Source organism: Psilocybe cubensis, chromosome 2 (assembly GCF_017499595.1).
Source record: "Psilocybe cubensis strain MGC-MH-2018 chromosome 2, whole genome shotgun sequence".
In the NCBI taxonomy this organism is placed as follows: domain Eukaryota; kingdom Fungi; phylum Basidiomycota; class Agaricomycetes; order Agaricales; family Agrocybaceae; genus Psilocybe; species Psilocybe cubensis.
The window spans coordinates 650,522-668,737 of NC_063000.1; the positions used below are offsets into that span (position 1 = coordinate 650,522).

At 46.2% G+C, this 18,216-nt stretch overlaps 5 protein-coding genes across 5 annotated transcripts; 3 read left to right on the top strand and 2 right to left on the bottom strand.

Annotated features, from left to right (window-relative positions):
* Positions 1-220: 220 nt before the first annotated feature.
* JR316_0001709 (uncharacterized protein) lies at positions 221-1,192 on the top strand (the record flags this gene model as incomplete). Its single annotated transcript, XM_047887509.1, has 6 exons — positions 221-281; positions 339-529; positions 620-664; positions 720-744; positions 835-1,022; positions 1,079-1,192. The coding sequence occupies 6 exons, from the start codon at positions 221-223 to the stop codon at positions 1,190-1,192; spliced, it is 624 nt and encodes a 207-aa protein (XP_047752432.1).
* A 5,020-nt stretch (positions 1,193-6,212) lies between these two features.
* JR316_0001710 (Heat shock protein hsp88) lies at positions 6,213-8,814 on the bottom strand (the record flags this gene model as incomplete). The annotated part of the gene is made up of 5 exons (XM_047887510.1): positions 6,213-6,848; positions 6,902-8,329; positions 8,400-8,598; positions 8,648-8,712; positions 8,773-8,814. 5 exons carry the CDS (start codon positions 8,812-8,814, stop codon positions 6,213-6,215), a joined length of 2,370 nt encoding a protein of 789 aa, XP_047752433.1.
* Positions 8,815-9,230: 416 nt separating this feature from the next.
* On the bottom strand, positions 9,231-12,325 carry JR316_0001711 (uncharacterized protein; the record flags this gene model as incomplete). Its single annotated transcript, XM_047887511.1, has 5 exons — positions 9,231-10,082; positions 10,152-11,488; positions 11,615-11,847; positions 11,914-12,033; positions 12,312-12,325. 5 exons carry the CDS (start codon positions 12,323-12,325, stop codon positions 9,231-9,233), a joined length of 2,556 nt encoding a protein of 851 aa, XP_047752434.1.
* A 1,394-nt stretch (positions 12,326-13,719) lies between these two features.
* JR316_0001712 (uncharacterized protein) lies at positions 13,720-15,847 on the top strand (the record flags this gene model as incomplete). Its single annotated transcript, XM_047887512.1, has 2 exons — positions 13,720-15,753; positions 15,809-15,847. 2 exons carry the CDS (start codon positions 13,720-13,722, stop codon positions 15,845-15,847), a joined length of 2,073 nt encoding a protein of 690 aa, XP_047752435.1.
* A 457-nt stretch (positions 15,848-16,304) lies between these two features.
* On the top strand, positions 16,305-18,173 carry JR316_0001713 (uncharacterized protein; the record flags this gene model as incomplete). The annotated part of the gene is made up of 1 exon (XM_047887513.1): positions 16,305-18,173. One exon carries the CDS (start codon positions 16,305-16,307, stop codon positions 18,171-18,173), a length of 1,869 nt encoding a protein of 622 aa, XP_047752436.1.
* Between the last annotated feature and the right edge of the window lie 43 nt (positions 18,174-18,216).

An 18,216-nucleotide genomic window follows, 5' to 3' on the forward strand; every position in this document is an offset into this window, starting at 1 on the left:
CTAATTGTATAGCAACAAATGCATTGAAAATTAGTCATTTTATTAAATGGTGAAAAAATGACACCATTTTATTAAACAGTGAGAAAATGGCGCCATTTTGTTATATTATATTAGTAATCTACTCTTGAGCTTGTCCTATTTAAAGCGTAAATTGCAATAACAAAGTTTTATTGCATCACATTCAAATCGTGTTTGTCGTTTATTAGTCCTTCTTGTCATTATGGACTTTCTCAATTTGAATCAATATTTGGAACTTCTTCCGCCATTTGATATAATATCAAGTAAGCAATTATATTATTTATATCTAAACATATTATACTTAAATCTAATTCATTTAGAATCTTTTGGCTATCTATTAAAAGACATCAATGCCGAAATCGAAACTGCCTTCATTATGAAATATGTTCCAATCAACCAACGTTGGACTGAGCTTGACACTTTAGGTGTCTGGAACAACCAGATCAAATGGAGGCGATATCAGCATAAATGTCTTATTGACCCATGGCATTATACTTTACGCAATTTTAGCGTATGTATTACATGTCATGCTAAAGAAGCAATATTTTCTGTATTTCCTTATGGATCTGATAGATTTCCTGGATACGGCACAATTGTCCAGGAATTTGTAGAATTTGGTTATAAAGAATATGCTATATATGCTTTAGTAAGTCATTTTACACTATATACTAATATTTTTATATTTATTTTTGCTATTTTAGGATGCTAATTCAGAGCTGATTGAAGGTTATTGTATTGAACCAATTACCAACGACATTTACTGGCCAACAAACGACGTATTTGTTGTTTCTGTTAGCTCTATTAGTTTTGTGGCAGCATATTACTTGCTAGAACCAATTCTAAGCAGCAAGTATGTGGTATATGTTGCACTTGTATCCCGTTTCATCGACAAAACAGACTGGAAGAAATTTTTGGAGTTTTTCAATATCAAGGATTCCGAGGATATTTACAAGCACATGACCACTATCCATATTTGTATGAACCAGTTTGAACGGGAAACAATGGTACGAAATTTATTATACTTTTATATGTCCTATTAATAAATATTTATTTTTTATAGAATCGACCTCTTTTGGTAGAGTGGCACAAATTGCAGTCAACCGCAGAATTTGTTTGGAAAATATTATATATTAAATATATGGATCACAAATTTGGTTATGATGCTGAAATATAATCTTTAGTATATAAATTATACATATACATAATTTTACTTTTTTTTTCTTTTTGACCAGAAATAATACAGAAACAAGCAAAAACAAATAAGTATTAAAAATTGATTATTTTGCAATGCAAACAATACAATTAAAAACAAAGAAAAAAAGTAGCACATTGGTGCATTGTGTTTCACATACAAATATATTAAGTGATGTTGCGTGCTTAAGGAGAAGTCTTACAAAAATATATTATCTTGGCTATAAAAAGCCATAAGCCCTAAGAAGCTCTCTTAGAGGCTTGTCCGGATTCTGAAAGATTTTAGGCCAAAAATTTGGCATTTTATTTTCCATTTTTTATGGATTTGATAGCATTGCAGGCTAACCATTGTCTGGATCTGATGGATTTGATACTAAAACTGCAAATTATTAGGACATTTTCCAGTATTAAAGAATATTTGTACATTCTAAAATTCAGTTTAAATAGAAAAAATAAAATACAAAATCCATTAAATATGCCCAAATGCCTGGACTCGTAAGTTCAGGTTTAGAATGTTAGCATATTGTACAAAAAAGAAAATTCGGACATGTCTCAACTGGCCTAGATTGCTCTAGCCAAGTGCTGTCACCACAGTGCAGTGCAGTGACAGTGCAGCATAATTTTTAGCAGTGTGACACGCTTCACAGTTATCACAGTTTACTGTGAAGTACTGTGAAGTGACCAATGACGTCACACATAATCACGCAGTTCCTTGCCCACATACATAGCGTTTGTTACAGAAGATGGCTATGTCCAGTACTATTGTCTGATGTTTTATTACCTACAATTCAGAATTTATTTCTGAACATTATATCCCCTTGTTAGACAGTGACCAACCCATAAGTGTAGAAGAAAAACTGTTATCATGTAATGGATCCGACAAGATCCAAACAAGATTATGAGATTCTAGTAGAAAGTGTGATAAGATTAGATATACTCTGCAGATAAGATTAGATACAAAAACCAGTGTTTGTACTTAATAAATAAAACCATTTCGTAACACCTAAGCAACACTCTCAAGTCTCATTGTGAAAGCATAGACACATTGCTACATGTTTTTATTCACTTTTAAGTATAATATTGTATTCTTGCCACCCAGACTGAGATGTTTCTTTCCGATTGCAGAAAGTTTTATCGAAATTGCACATTTTTGAGGACAAAAATCTATTTAAGCTTTTATCAAGCTTGTGTAGGTTACTTAAAAAGTAACCTAGAAGAGAATTTTTGTTTCCAATTGTAATAGTCCTTCATTTTAAGGCCATACTAAATCATAATGTTGAACAGAAAGAAAGGGCAGGAATTGCATAAATGTCCTTGTAACCATGGCTTGACAAAATAACATAAATTTACGGCACACTGTGCACAGCCTTCACAGTGACTGTGGTACGCTGTGCAGTATATCGGAGTGTGAAAAATCACAGTGCAGTCCTGTCCTGTGGCGGCAGCACTACTCTAGTCTTACAAAAAGAAGTTAAGATAAAGCATGTTTTTAAAAAAAAAACGCAGTGCAAGGCGAAGTTGTGTTGGAGAAGTAATATTGGCAAGGGATAGTTTAGGTCTGTTTGGTTTTGCAGATTTGAGGGCCAAAATTGGCAAAATTCCAGACAAGCTCTTAGGAAAGTTTCCCGGAGCCTGAAGCTGTCTTGTCGGTAGCAGCTAGAAATGAAAATAAGCCATTAAAATAAATCAACGGTCAAACCAAACATCTGGTCAATGATAGTATTGGTATTGGTATTATTGCCTTAGCAAAGCCCAGAGTCCAGGCCTGCCCGTCAGGGCCATTGCGAGGAATGTTATGACATCACATCTTGTCCAGCTATTTTTAAACTCGTCATCCGAACAACCCTGATGCCATCCACCCCGCCACCCCCACAGATTTGTGCGCAAACGGTTGCATTAGATGGTAGATTTATTTATAGAAATACATGTCTTTTTTATGAACCAAAACGCCCACGGAATGACCCCAAACCACAAAAATTTTCCCTGCCGGGGCCATTCCCTGCATTGTTTGTGCTTGATGGCTCGGCACGACGGCACCGTCACAATGCCCCAGTAACCCTGCGGAAACATCGTCTTGGGCAGTTGGGAAACTTCCCTATATGACACTTCGCACCCTTTGGCCAACTGCCGGGGTAGGATACTTCGTAACAGTCACTACAGGTGCACCGGAACCCTCTCATGCTGGCCATTGAGGCTCCTGTGCTTCTGACTCGTGGAGAGCCATCACGCTGTTGTTTCCCCTTCTGTGGTCCCGCATACACATTTCTTTTACAGACCAGGACCTGCTTCCTAATATTGCGGACCCGATTATTGAGGAGACGTTTATGGGGCCTCCTCGACTCCTGAGACCAAGAATAATAGAGATTCTTCGGCTCCGATGCGAAGCAGTGGAAGAATGGCTGCGTCGATCTGGGACCTGCCCTTTGTCCTTCTCAGTCCACTATACAAAGCACCACGTTGATACCGTAGTTCTGAGCGATTTGCGTCCAAAGTACTCGGATCTTACAAAAAGGTTGTTTAAATCTTTGGCTGGAGAGTCAAGCCAATGGAAGCAGGTTGAACTGTTAATGCCCCAGGATATCTATTTGGTTTTAGCGGAAGCCTTTGGCGAAACCACATTCACTAATCTCGTTACTTTACGGGTGACATTTTTTGACCAGGCGGGTACTCTCCCTATCAATCAACTGGTGCCAGTGAATCCGCCTCCGTTTGAGATTATCGCTCCCAAACTGGAAAGATATTCTGTCAATTTTACTCAGCTGTCCATGCCAACGATCGCATCTCCATGGGAAACTCTCAAATATCTGTCTATCCATTTGCCTATCTCTTTGTCTGAGTTGTTGTCAATTCTTAAGAGATGTCGCCGTCTGGTGCACCTCAAGATCTTCTTACCTTTAGTGCAACCTAGCTTTCATGGAATTTCTGTGAACAATCATGTCGCACAACCTGCTAGTTACCAGGACTTGAATCTGCCTGAACTTCGCTCACTGCACGTTTTTAAAATTCAAGATAATTACGTTCTAGACCCTGGATTCTTTGATAGTATCATTTCTCCACAACTCAAGATATTTTCCTACCAGTCGAATCTCCCTTTTCAACAGATCACGGCACCGGGACCTACTCTCCCTAGTCATCGTATATTTCCACCAATTTGTGCACTGTTACTCAAATCGACTCAATTGACGAGTTTAACACTTGACATGCACTATTACCTCAGTTCAGAGATAATAACGATACTCGAAAGTGCAAGTTCCGTGACGCGTTTGATCCTCAAATCGAACTCCGCTTGCGTGGCACCCAACATCCTCACTCAGTGGGACTTTAGAGCTGTGTTTTGTGCTGATAGAGTCACTCCTGCGGCCGTGCCCTTGCTTCCTAACTTGAATATACTGGAGTTTCTCGGAAAATGCAGGGTTGCTGGGTTATCAGAAAAAAGTTTGCTTGAGTTTCTCATTCGCCGGACGAGTCCATCGCCTCCCTCCCCATTTGCAACGCTTTGGCATGTAAGAGCTGTAATTCATGGAAAACCCCGGTTAAACGTCCTGGACGAGCTTCATAGGCATCTGAAAGAAAAAGGATTTCCACTAAATCTTAAGCTCCAGTTGAGCTACACAGGACTCGGCAATGTGACCAAGTCGGCTCTGGCAACAAGTCCTGCGTTTGAATTGGCGCAGCGCCTTGCTTTATGGAAAGTTGATCAACAAGATGAATATGTTAGTTATTTCAGATACTTTCACTGCCCATATTTATTGTCGCTTACTTGGACTTTTTGTAGACAGCAGATTGGGCTGTCGCAAGTGGCAATAATGGTAATGAGGTAACTTTACCTGGCAGATAAAGTCGACTGCTCGTGAACTAGACTTTCTCTCTCAAAGAAGTGGTAGTAATGGTCACTGTTCTTTATGTGTCTTTGGGCAGCCATGGGAATTTGTCGAGAATCTGAAAGGCTGCCGGCTTAAATGATTCGTATAAAATTGAATGACGGCACGGATGTTCGAGTTTGTCTTAATTTTGCACTGTATTGATGTGAGAAATATTTTTGTGGAATATTTAATTCGGGATCCTTTTACATACCATTGAAGATACGATTTCTTGTAACGATTGGTGGATGAAACTTGTTGGATTAGACTTGAATAAAGGCGCGAAAGAGGAGGACCAGGGGCGCGGGAAACTTTTACATAATGTTGCGTTTGTTTGTTTCGTTGAAAACCGGTGGCCGTGCCACTACCAAACTTATCCCTATCCACCATCCACTTTAAAAACTTAGATGCCTTCGAATTCTCACTCAAAGTCAGCTATTGACAACCCCATGACGATGACAGATATTGTGGAAATCATGTCGCATGAAAACCTCGATCCAAACCACCCAGTTCAGGCACTGCTGATGAACAACAAAGAGCCGTCGAAGCTGACCAAAGAACTTCATTCATAACTAGTATGTTGTTTTAGCTCGCGTAGGCGTTGTTGTTTACAACCTTTACAAGCAGAACTTGTGTACTGTCGGCGCTTTGATCTCTTTGATTACCGGATTTTGTATTATTGACGCCTTCATTTACTTTGAGTTTCAAGCAAATAGGCGATGGGTCGTACTTATTGTGATCACACAAGTTGAATACAGTAACCCTGTATAGACCCAACAAGACGATAAATCAGATTTTGTTCCGACGACAGTAAATTTCTAGACACCAGAACATGGCTAGAACTATGCACAAATGTAATAAGTACTAATACAACTCGAGTTTAATTTCTATTTCCCCCCGGTAGCCACTACTACTAGCCCTCCCCTCTCCTGGGCGAGCGCTGGATTACATGTATTACAACGATATATCAGAAAGAAAACATGAGGATGTGTATGTATATGTATGTATGTGTGCGTGCGCGTCGTCAATCAGTCGTCGAAAGAAAGAAAGAAAAGCGAAAACCAAGAATGAATGAAAAAAAAGAAAGCAAGGGAAAAAAAGGAGAATGCATCTATAACGGTATGGATTCTAGACAGCACACCTCTAATCGACGTCCATCTCCGAAGGGCCGCTCTCCTCCTCTTTGGGCGGTGGGGGCGGGGGTGTCTGTGTCGACTCGGGGTTGGGCGTTTGTGTGCCGCTGCCTCCAGGAGTTACGACGGGCTTGGGCTTGGGCTTGGTCAAAATTGGGATCGCGAAATAGATCAGCTCGTCCCTCTTCTTCTCAATCTCCGCGCTGGTCAGGACAGGATCCGCACTCTTCTCGCGTTCGCCCTGGCGTACGCTCTGGTCCTCGAGCCACTTGCGGATCGTCGCGACCTTTTCGATAACAGCCTGCTTATCCTTCTCCTCGATGTGCGCGTACTTCTCCTCGGAAGAGGTCGCCTGCGACATGTAGTTGTCCAGCGTCTCGCGGAGGTTGGCGGCAGCCTTTTTGCGCTCGTCGACTTCACGGTAGCGGAAGACGATGGGGTCGCCGATGGCCTTGAGGGCGTCGAGGCGCGCGACGTACGCAGACTTGGTCGCCTCTTCACCTTCTTCGGTGTAGAGCCATTCCTCAGCCTCGGAAAGGCCGGCAAGGAGCTTGGCCTTCTCTTCAGCCTTGACGTACGAGGCATAGCGGTCCTCGAGCTTGCCGCGCATGTCGTAGACGTACTCCTCGAGTGCGTTTTTGCGGTCCTAAAAATTTAAAAAGTCAACACCTTGTCCATAGAATCAACAGGTCTACAAACCTCAGTATCCATAACGAGCTTGTCAGCAGCGTGCAGCTGGCTCTCGAGCTCCTTGTAGTTCTCCACAACCGACTTCTCGAGAGAACTGTTCGTCGCGACGAACGGAATCTCCTTCTTTTTCACCACACGCTTCTTCTTGGGAGCCGGTGGGGGAGGGGCCGCCGCACCGTCAGCTCCTCCGTCGACGTCCATAGGCGCAGGGGCGGGGGCGGCCTCTTCACGCTCTTCGACCTCCTCAACATACGCCGCCTCAAACGACATAATTCCGTGCAAGTTCAGGCGCGTCTTGAGCTTGACGCACGTCGCATCGCCGTTGGGCGCCACGGGGACCTCCTTGGCAGTGAAGTTGGCGATCCATGGGTTGATGCCACCGGGAAGGAGAGCAGGATCCGCATACACAGACTCGATGGTGAAAGGCTCCTTGCGGTAGAACGACAGCACCTTGGTCGATGGGATGGAGTTGCCCTGGGGGAAGACGAGCAGCTCGGTGTCGTCATCGGGGTCGGTGGGCGACGCAGTCCACTGAGTCTTGATTGGGTAGTGGTTGATGTCGTTGACATGGAAGTCGCGCACGCGAAAGACAGGCGAGAGCATCGCGCAGGCAAAGGTAGCGCCGCGCGCAATGGCCTCGTCCTGGTTCAGCGTAGTCGAGAGCGATTTGCCGGGGAAAGCGTCCTGGATGCGCTGGCGCACGGAGGGGACACGGGTGGTGCCTCCGATGAGCTCGATGCTGTCAATCTGATCGACAGTGAGGCCGGAGTCAGTAATTGCGCGCTGGAGAGGGCCGGGAATGCGGTCGAGCACGTCGGCGATGAGAGTCTCGAGTTCATCACGGGTGAGCTTGGAGGAGGCATCAACATCGTTCATGATAGATTCGACGTTGAGGGGTGCATCGGTGTTAGCGGAAAGCACTTTTTTGATCTTCTCGCATCCGGCGGCGAGGCGGAAGGTAGCTTTGGGGTTGCTCAGGACGTCGATCTTGTACTTGGTCTTGAATTCTTTGGCAAAGTGCTGCATGAGGGCGTAGTCAATGTCGCGTCCGCCAAGATTGCGCTCATAAGCGGTGCTCTTGACGGTGAGCTGGCCCTTGGAGAAGGCGACGACGGCGACGGAGAAATCGGCGTGGCCCACATCGACAAAAACGACATGGCGGGGGTTCTCGGGCTCTGGGAGGTCAGATTTTGTGATTCCGTATCCAAGTGCAGTTGCGGTGGTATCGTTGATGAGACGGAGAACGTTGAGGTTGGCAATGGCAGCGGCGTCGATGATAGCTCGTCTCTGCACATCGGTGTACCATCCCGGAACGGAGATGACGATGTCGGAAACTACTGTCTTGAGCTCAGCTGCGGCGATATCGCGCAGTTTGCCCAAGTACATCGCCACGAGCTGGGTAATGGTGTATTGAACCTTTTCGAAACGATATGTGACCTGGATAAATCCGATAAAATCGAAAATTTTTCAGAAAAAAAATCTCAACTTCGAGAGAATGGATACTCACCTCAGCACCGACGGTTCCGTTGATATCCACCAACTTCGCATTGATGAACTTTTTCTCGACATCCTGCACCTGGGGGTCAGAGAGAGCCCTGCCAATCAGGCGTTTCAGGGATCCGATGGTGTTTTTGAAGTTGGATGTCTCCTGGGTCTTTGCGGCCTCACCGATGGCGCGCTGCTTGGGTCCGAATGCGACTAGAGATCTGTTGGATGAATTAGAAAAATATTATTGCATTGAGTTCGACAACCTACGGTGTTGCGCGATTGGACACCTCATTGGTGATAATATCGATTCCGCGATGCCTTGCGACACCGATCTGTATTGCGGTAGAAATCGTTGTAAGTTAGGTTTAGATAGATATGTGAAGTATATTCACCTTTGAATGTAGAGTTCCAAAATCAATTCCAACGACGGCCATGGTAGTAAAGAGAGTCGTAAACGTGAAGGTTAAGAGGAAGTTGTAAGTGGAAATTTAATGATCTTTCTTTATCAACAAACTTTTTCCCTCCTTCCTTTTTAATACGCTTTCACCATTCTTCGAGATGCTTCTATAACATTCCAAATCCGGATACCGCCAAGGCCTCCTCAAACTTTTCTCCCATAATTAAGCGCCAAGTCACGCTGGCTTTTGGGGTCCAAAGTACAGAGAGGTGTACATATACAAGTAAAGTACGGAGCCAAGAAAACGAAACGAAAGAAAACAATTTGCGGCATAATATCATCGCGAGACAAAACTAAAAAAAAAAAAAAAACACGAAAGCAAGAAAATTTAAAAACCTATTTTACAACAAAGTCTCTGGTCCGTCATACACAGGTTATAACTTACAAATATATTCATGATCCATATCCTGCTCCTCGCACAGGACCAGGGAAAAACACAGCAGGATCCACCCTCGAACCAGAAGCCGATGCAAATGTAGCAGCACCCGAACTCTGGTTCGCGACGCCCAGGGGTGTTCCACTTCTGGGCGATGTCGACGTGTCAGGTGTCAAATAAAAGCTCGCAGTGTCGTCCGCCGAGAGCCCTCTCCTATGGGGTACGAAAATCGGATCATCAAACAAATCCCTTGGCGGCGGCGGATGTGGCAGCGGAGGCGGAGGCGGGTGCGGGTGGGCGGGCGGAGGCGAGATCGTCCGATTGATGCTGCTCGACGACGCCGAGTTGTTGGAGAACGACCGCCGGTGCGCGTTGTTCGGGTTGTTAAAGTACAAAGGAGGTGTGTCTGGTAGTCGACCGCGCGTAGACGCTGAGCCGCTTGTTGAGCGTTGGTGTTGATGCTGATTCTGCAGATTCGCAGTAGAAGGGCTCGAGACAGAGATGGCTGGAGAGGGAAGCGGTCGCCTGGAGGAGGATGAGGACATCACACTCATATCCGAGTCACCACTCGCGCTGCGGGTCGGTAAAGGCCGCACAGAGCTCGTGGACGATGTCTGAGCAATGCTCGCGGGCAGCTCAAGCTGGCGAGGCGGATTTACAGCTCGGATAGAATTTTGGTCTTCTGGAATCGGAGACATCATTCGAGTATTACTACTGTTGGCGGGCGGCGAATTAAGTCGAAGGCCTGAACCACTGGCGATTGGCGTATCTGTCGGTATATTAGCTACTCTGGGAGACATCCGCGATGAAGGGGGAGGTGGTAATGGCGCAGGAAGGTTTGGTACAGGTGGCAACGCCGGTAAAGGTATCTTAATAATTAGTTATTTAGCATATAGTTCCTCTCATAGCGAGACCCAAATTGCAGGAAACAAACTCACCGATTTATTACGCGGCCAATAACCAGCTGTTCCAGGCATACTACTTCTTGGAGAAACCGTGCTCGCTGTGGGCGATTCGATTCGAATCTTAGAATCAATTGAAGTTCCATGCGTCGTTCGCGAGTTGCTCTCGCTGTAGCGCACACTGTCCAATCGTTCATCCTCCGTAATAAGATTCGTGCCCTCGTCATCAAATTCCGAGTCACCATAAACCAAAATTTCCTGCCCTAGCATCATTTCATGGTCTATTCCTTCGTCGCCGTGGTAAAAGTCGTCCAAAATCGCCACGCGCCCCTCGCCAACATTTGGTGCCAGCGGCGTTACCCGCCCAGTACCCCTAGGCGGGGGTAAGGCAACTGACTCGCGTACAGACGCCGAACCCTCCGACGACCCGTCGATCCTGAACCTTTCTGTCGGCACCGTCGACACGATGGGCACAGGACGCCTTCTGAATGGGTTTGGCAGTCGCACGCTTACATCACGGATTGAACTGCCCCAACCCGTGCGCGGCGTCGACGTACCGGGGGTGTTGCTGTTGCTGTTGGCGTTGGAGGTAAAGGGCGAGGGGAAGTACGAGGTCGGGTTTGAGGTTGTAGGCAGGTTAGAAGTAGACGCAGCGTTCGAGTTCGTGGCTGTCGTCGCAGGGTGCACATATCGTCCCGACATGATATCATGTGTACCCACACCACCACCTGCAGCGCCGCGCTTCATATTCAACTCTTGCGCCTCCCTGCCGAACGGGTACACACCCCTATTTCGCTCCCTCGCCGCCGTCGACGCCGATCCAGGTATCGACAACTCTACACTCTCATGTGCTGCAACACTTTGTCGAGGCGTTTCCGAGTATATTGACGGATGCCCAGGCACCGTGCTATCTCTGTGGGGCGTATCGGAAGGCGAGGGGGGTAGCACCACCGTCTGGTCACGTGCGTGCGCACTTGCATGCGAGCCCGCGTTGGTGTGTACATTGACATTCATGCTCGACGTCCCGCCCGAATTAAGGCTGGGCGGCGGCGCAATCAACCCTGCCCCCGCGGCGCTGGCGCTCGATCCAGTTGGTTCGTCGATGACCCAGTCAGGCAGCGAGCGCTGGTCAAGCGGGCGCACCCTACGCGACGGGTGGATGATACGGGAGATAAAAGGGAAGCGCGGGACAGACATGCGCGATTTTGCCGTGGCCTTGGAGTTCTGTGTTGGCGTGTACACGTGCCGGTGGCGAAGGTGGCGAGAGCGCAGGGCGATGGCGATGAGAGTGAACAGCACCCCGAGAACCGCGCTGAGAATGGGCAAAAGGATCTGCATGGTAGTCCATTTTGATCGCGTGGACAGTTTCTGGCCTGTACGGCGAATCAACATCAACAATCAGATTGTTGTCAATCAAGGATATTTCAACAAAGATGATATGAGAAAAATAAGAGAAACGAAGGCGCAAACAAATCTGACAAGACGGAAACAACACGTACTGAGCACCACGGCCTGCTGTAGATCGAATGCAGTATTCCCTGGGACAGGTATATCCGCCCACGCAGGAATCTCAATCCCCATCATCGAACCCCCGCCGTTCTTCATATTATTGCTTGCCTCGAGCGAGATTCCTCTGGCAGTGCATGTGGAGCTCCAGAGGCTGAACATTGGCAACGTGTTGTTTCCGCTCGCAAATGAGCACGCCGACCAGATGTTGAAGAAAACATTGTTGCTGAGAATTGATATAAATTAAGTATTGGTTGGGTTGCGTCGAGGGTGGTGCGAAGGAGGAACTCACCATGTGCAAAGTGAGGGCGTTTGGGGGACATCTAAAGTAGGGTTTGAGAATGTAGATATATTAGAGGTGTACTCGGTTTCGAAACAATACTCCATACTCAGCGCTGGCGATGGCGGTGGACTGCAAGTCAGATGTATAGAGTCCTTCAAGTCGCATGCATTTTGCCCATTCGTTCCCTTCAGCTATGATTCCCACAAAACAAATGTGCGAGTGGCGGAAAAGGCGAAAAGTGAAGAGAAATCGAGAAATCAGCGTTATAATTCTGTGCAAAAAAAACCAAAGGTACATCACATACCACATCTAATCGACCTGCCTAACATTCACAGAAGTTTCATGTATTAATTTAGTAAAAGGGAAATGAAAGAGTCGTGGCCAGCAGAAGAAGTGGGGAGACGTACCTGATCCTGACCATAAACCGTCAACGGTAATAGGCTGACCGCGAGAAACACCAAGTAGGACCGAAAAGATAACGAAACTGAAAGTGGCGTCATCCAGAACGCCCTGTGCCGGAAACCTATCGTAATCGTATCGCACACGCTGAGCTGCAAGCGGCGATGGGGAAACTTGAGTCTCGGACGCCTGCTCAGTAAAACGTGGTCGTGGTCGCTGTATATGGAAAAGAACGAGAAGTATACTAGTAGTGGCGGGCGGGAAGAAGAACGGTCGGTAGAGCACACGCAGAAACAAACACGCCCTAATGGCACCGCGGCTGGATTGGGTACCGGTAGTAGATGTATAGGTTTCTATATTCTGGAACGGGCAACTCGTCCTGTGATCTGCTGTGTGAAAATCCGCATGAGGACTTGGCGACTATGTTTAATGCCCTGTCCAGACGAAAATATACTCCTCCACAAAACGATGTTTGTCGTGCGAGATAATATGGAGCCCTAAATGAATGCCAAGAGGTACTCCAACGAGTGAATATTCTTCTATCCCGTCCTCCGACCTTCCGACCTGCTTTGCTTCTGGTGCATCCGTGGGTCCTGTAACAGTACTGTCCCGCGGCGAGTATGGCCGGTTGGATGGATGATATATCCGAAAGCCAGTGAAGAATCTCATCCTTACCAGGCGGGTGTTCCGAGTTATGTATAGCTGCATGTTGCCCAGTCAGTAGTTGGCATCTCGATTTGACGGGGTCTTGAACCTTGCAGCCCATCCAAATCAGCCTGTACCAATCAAATTAGGTGAACCATGATGGCGCGAATGGGGTTCCGAATTATTTTTCACAAAGCTCTGAATTCACAGAGGCCCTTTGGATGTGTGATGAACATTATCACAGAGACACGTTGGCTCGCAATTGTTGAACCATCGTGAACGAGCCCAGACCCCAATACAGGCAGTCATTGCTTTTTGGAGTTGTGTCCGACATTGCCATGTGGAATGCTCGGTGGAAGGCTGCCACAGATTTACCCATGTCGTGGAGGCGATAATGAAAGTAGAAAATAGAAATATCATTTTAGGACACGGATGACACGGACAAGTTTGGCCAAGTTTGCCCGGGGTTGATGTGTTGACCACTGACAATTGCGCGTCATATATTTCAAATGCTTTCCAGGTTTATCGTGTTCCCTCGATACTCCAGCTTTCAGATGTAACTGCTACTGCATGAATCAATAAAAAAAGACTTCAGAATACGTTAATAGACCTTTCTATCGGATTACGTGCGCGGGAAATCAAACATGTCACGTTGGGTTGGTTTAGCCAAACAGGTCAGTGCACCAGCCTTTGTGAAAAAAACCACCATTGCTCTTCATTCAGCTTGTAAAGCGCATATAGTAACTTCTCATTAGGGACTACAGAGCCATGATGGACATCACAGATTCTATGATGCACCCAGAACCAGACCCAAACCACGCTCTTGACGCTTTGCTGACGAACAATGACGAACCATCCAAACAAGCTGTTAAGGAGGTCCATCGTCTCCTGGTCAAGCCGAAACAAGAGCGAGAGCTTCTTGACGAGCGGATAAAGCTACTCGAAACACAGCTGGAGAAGCTCAAGCTTAAGCGAATCACGGTTGACGGCACCATTACGCGCTACAACACCATTGTTTCGCCTATTCGTCGTATTCCTACAGATATCCTTCGCGAGATTTTCTTACGATGCCTTGAGAACACTCGAAACCCTTACATATCAGCGATGGAAGCTCCGGTTCTTCTCACTCATGTATGTCGCTCCTGGAGGGCCATAGCTCTGTCCTCACCCCTCCTGTGGGCCAGGGTACACATTGAGTTCAGCAACGATGACTTGGTACCTGACATCATCGAGGACCAAATTGTCGAGGATGAGTTTCTAGAATATGTGATGCCTAGAATGTCAAAGTCAAGAGTTATTGAAATACTACAGCGCCGATGCGAGGCATTAGAAGAATGGCTTCGCCGGTCTGGAGCCTGTCCCCTGTCCTTTTCTCTCCACTATTTGAAGACCCAGATTGCTCCTGTTGAACCAGCGACCACTGGCCAGGTTAATCTCCAACATTCGGATCTCACCCACAGGCTGTTTAACGCTCTCCTCAACGAATCCAGCCGATGGTCAAATGTCGAACTGTCAATGCCTATGGATACTTACTACGCGTTATCCGAAGGCTTTGCCCAAATAAATTTTAATAACCTCGTAACTTTGCGGGTGTCTTCTCATGGCAACTGGAGATGGAATCGTCGGCGACCACAGGTGAATCCACCTCCGTCTGAAATTATCGCTCCAAACTTGCAGAGGTATTCCTTCGGCATGCCCCAGACCGTTTTGCAGAAGGTCGCTTCCCCATGGACGACTCTCACTTTCCTATCCTTGCATTCCGCTATTCCGTTATCAGAAGCTTCAGCTATCCTCACCAAATGCTCTCAGCTTGTGCACTTCAAGGCAACATTAACCACAGTACACATGGACTGGATCCATGGGACTCATAGTCGGTCCCGACCCATCGTGTATCGGTATGCAAATCTTCCCGAGCTCCGCGCATTGTACATAACGGACCAGGCGGATGACGTTTTAGAGAATGGTTTCTTCGCCAGCATCTTCGCACCGCAACTCTCGATCTTGTCGTATTATTCGGACCACTCGTCCGTCCGGTTCCACGACCCCGCCTTGACCGCTGCTAACCTTCAAAATATTACTCAAAATATTGCCCAAAATCTAACTCAAGCCTTTGGACATAACCCTATTCATCAAATGTTTGCCCAGCACACTACGCATACTTATCAAAAGCCGCCCATCTGTGCCCTGCTTTTGAAGTCGACCAAATTGAAGACGATGATTCTCGACGTTATAGGGTACACGTCTTCCGAAATATTAGATGTGTTCTACAGTGCGAGCTCCGTTCAGCGCTTGATCTATGGGTGCCGAAGAACCCCACGCGAAAGAGAACATCTCCTATACGAATATGAAGAACTTGATGACTTGCTCACTCCATATCCCATTGGTAGAGACTTATATTCACCCACTCAATGGACCTTCAGGGATGCTTTCATTGGATCTGAAAATAATCCTTGCACACTGCCTATACTTCCGAACTTGGAAACTCTGGTAGTCCGTTCTAGAATCAGCGCTTTGTCTGACCAAAACTTGCTCGACTTTATCATCGGCCGGATGGATCCTTCTCCTCTCAGTCCCTTCTCACCGCTCAAGAAGGTTAAAGTTAAATTCGCCCGTAAACGCCAGGTGGACGTCCAAGAGGGCGTCCTCAAGTACGCTGCAGAGAAAGGAATCGCGAGGAAAGTTCAACTCGATTTGGACTATTCGCCGCCCAGCTTCTCGGAATCGGCGAATTTGGCGAACAGCGCGATATCTATGGGGGTGAAGCAGCGAACTAATGAATGGAATTACGACCGTGCTGACGAAGAAGTGGGTCTTTTCTTCTGTTTATGGATTCGAGCTTATATCATTGACGCCTGTTCAGTTGACCAGTATCGCTATAGCTAAAGAAGCGGCAAAGTAAAAACCGTTTAGAAAAAAATATTAACGGTGCTAACCCCCAAATAATAAACTATGTATCATTTGTCTTTCACAAGCGCTTTAACGACAAGTTACCTTCCGACTTGCCAAGCTCTGTCTGGAGCCAAACTTCGTTGTGCCTCCTTGTTTCATTACCTACATGTAAAATACTAAAACAATTCAATTATATTTAGACATGGACACGTCAGTCATGAGGGTGGGTGGGTGTTGCAATTTGCAAGTGCGAAGGATATCCTTTGGAAATATTTAGTATTAATATAATGATAAAATACGGCTCCCACGGCTTGAGCGTAATAAGCGTGGCTGGTGAAGCGTAGTAATCGTGAACGTTACCTTGAATAGTTACTCCTTCGTCGTGCTGTGCGTATTACTCAAAACCAAAACTTTTGCATTATCGATTGTCGCTGACCTCCATCATTTAGTGAAATCCGTAAATCCACATGCAGACCAGTCCATTACCAAAGTCGATCGACATGCTTTTATCCAGCAATGTCGAACCCTCCGAAGAAGAAGCTAGCAAAATCCAAAGCCTTCTGGTGGAGCCCACTCGCCAACTGGAAGAACTAGAAAATAATATCAGGGTCCTAGAAATACAACTGGAGGACTTGAAAGCCAAACGAACTACGACGAAAGAAACCATTTCACGCTACAGAGCCGTCCTATCGCCAATTCGTCGACTTCCTGCGGATGTCCTCCGTGAAATATTCCTTCATTGTCTTGAAAAGCATCGTAACCCAGCCATGCTAGCATCTGAGGCACCGATGCTCCTTACTCGGATTTGCAGTTCCTGGAGGTCCATTGCGCAATCTTCGCCACTTCTGTGGGCCCAGATTCATATCGCTTTTCCAAATTGGATTGATTTCCTGGTTATCGAGGACTCGGGCGATCAAAGTGAACATGTACCTATTTCTCAACGTCGGCATTTGGTAACAGGTAAATTATTTCAGCTCCAGTTTGAGGCAGTCGTAGCATGGCTTAGTCGGTCTGGAACCTGCCCTTTATCGATCTCAATTCACTACGTAGCAAGTTCCATTCGGTCAGGATATCCCGCTTTCCCTGCCGAAAATTTAAACGTAATAAGTAAATTATTCAAAGTCCTCACGGATGAAGCAGACCGATGGCGGCATTTTGAACTGTCAATACCGAAGGATGCATATGACATTCTAGTTGAAGCCTTAGAGGGATCTCCCCTTCCCAATAACCTCGTTACACTACGAGTGTCATTCACTCCAGGGGGTGTTGAACCATCTTTCTCTGAACCTCCTAACATCATCCCAAGCTTGAGGAAGATCTCCATTGACGATATTGGTCATCTCACCAACGGAATATCCCGTTCTCGGTTACAGGTTCTCACCTTCTTGTCCATCCATCTACAGCGTCTTTCCACAGATGTTGCCGCTTTTGTCTTTAAAAACTGTCCTTCTCTTATACATGTCAAATTTACAATCCTATCTTGGCAACAGACTCCATCGGAAACAATGCCCACCATTCATCTTCCGGAGCTACGCACATTATATATCGGCGATGATTCACCAAATCTTTTAAGCACCAGGGGTTTTTATGACGCATTTTATGCCCCAAAGCTATCAACTTTGGCATTCTACTCGTTGTCCATAGGATTCTATCCGAGTATCTCCCCAGCTCTCACTCCTAATTATCCAATGACTCCTATCAGTGGATTACTCCAGAAGTCCACTAGGCTCCACACATTAATGCTATGTGTGGACAACCTCTCCGACAAACAATTGTCAGAGATCCTGCACAGCGCGAGCAACATAACACATCTGATCTACGGAAAGCCAACGCCCCCTCACCGCGTATCGACATTTTCACCATCTGAAGTACCTGTGCTTGTAGATGGCTATTGCGAGACTAAATGGGACTTTAAAAGCACATTTTTTGAAACTACTGGAAACATTGACAGTGGGAGCATACCTCGCACAATTACACCACCTTTACTACCAAAGCTGGAACGAATAGAGTTTATGGAATCGGCCAGAGTCAAGGCATTGTCAAATAGCACGCTACTCCAGTTTATCATCAATCGAATGGACCCTTTACCTTCTGGCCTTATCTCTTCACTAAAGGAGGTCAAAGTCAATTTCAATTTCCACCTTAAAAAAAAGGCAGAAATAAATGTGAAGGAAAGCCTTATCAAGCTTACTCAAGAGATGGGTATTTCAAGCAATGTCCACCTTAGTCTGACCTATTCGGAGTATGATTACTCGCCACTGCGTGCACTTGGAGTGTATTCAGAGATGTGGGTCCACGACCGTATTGATGAAGACGTTAGTTCTCCTCCAATTTAAACTCACATTATCCTACTATTTTGTATCTTTAGTACAGTGCCTC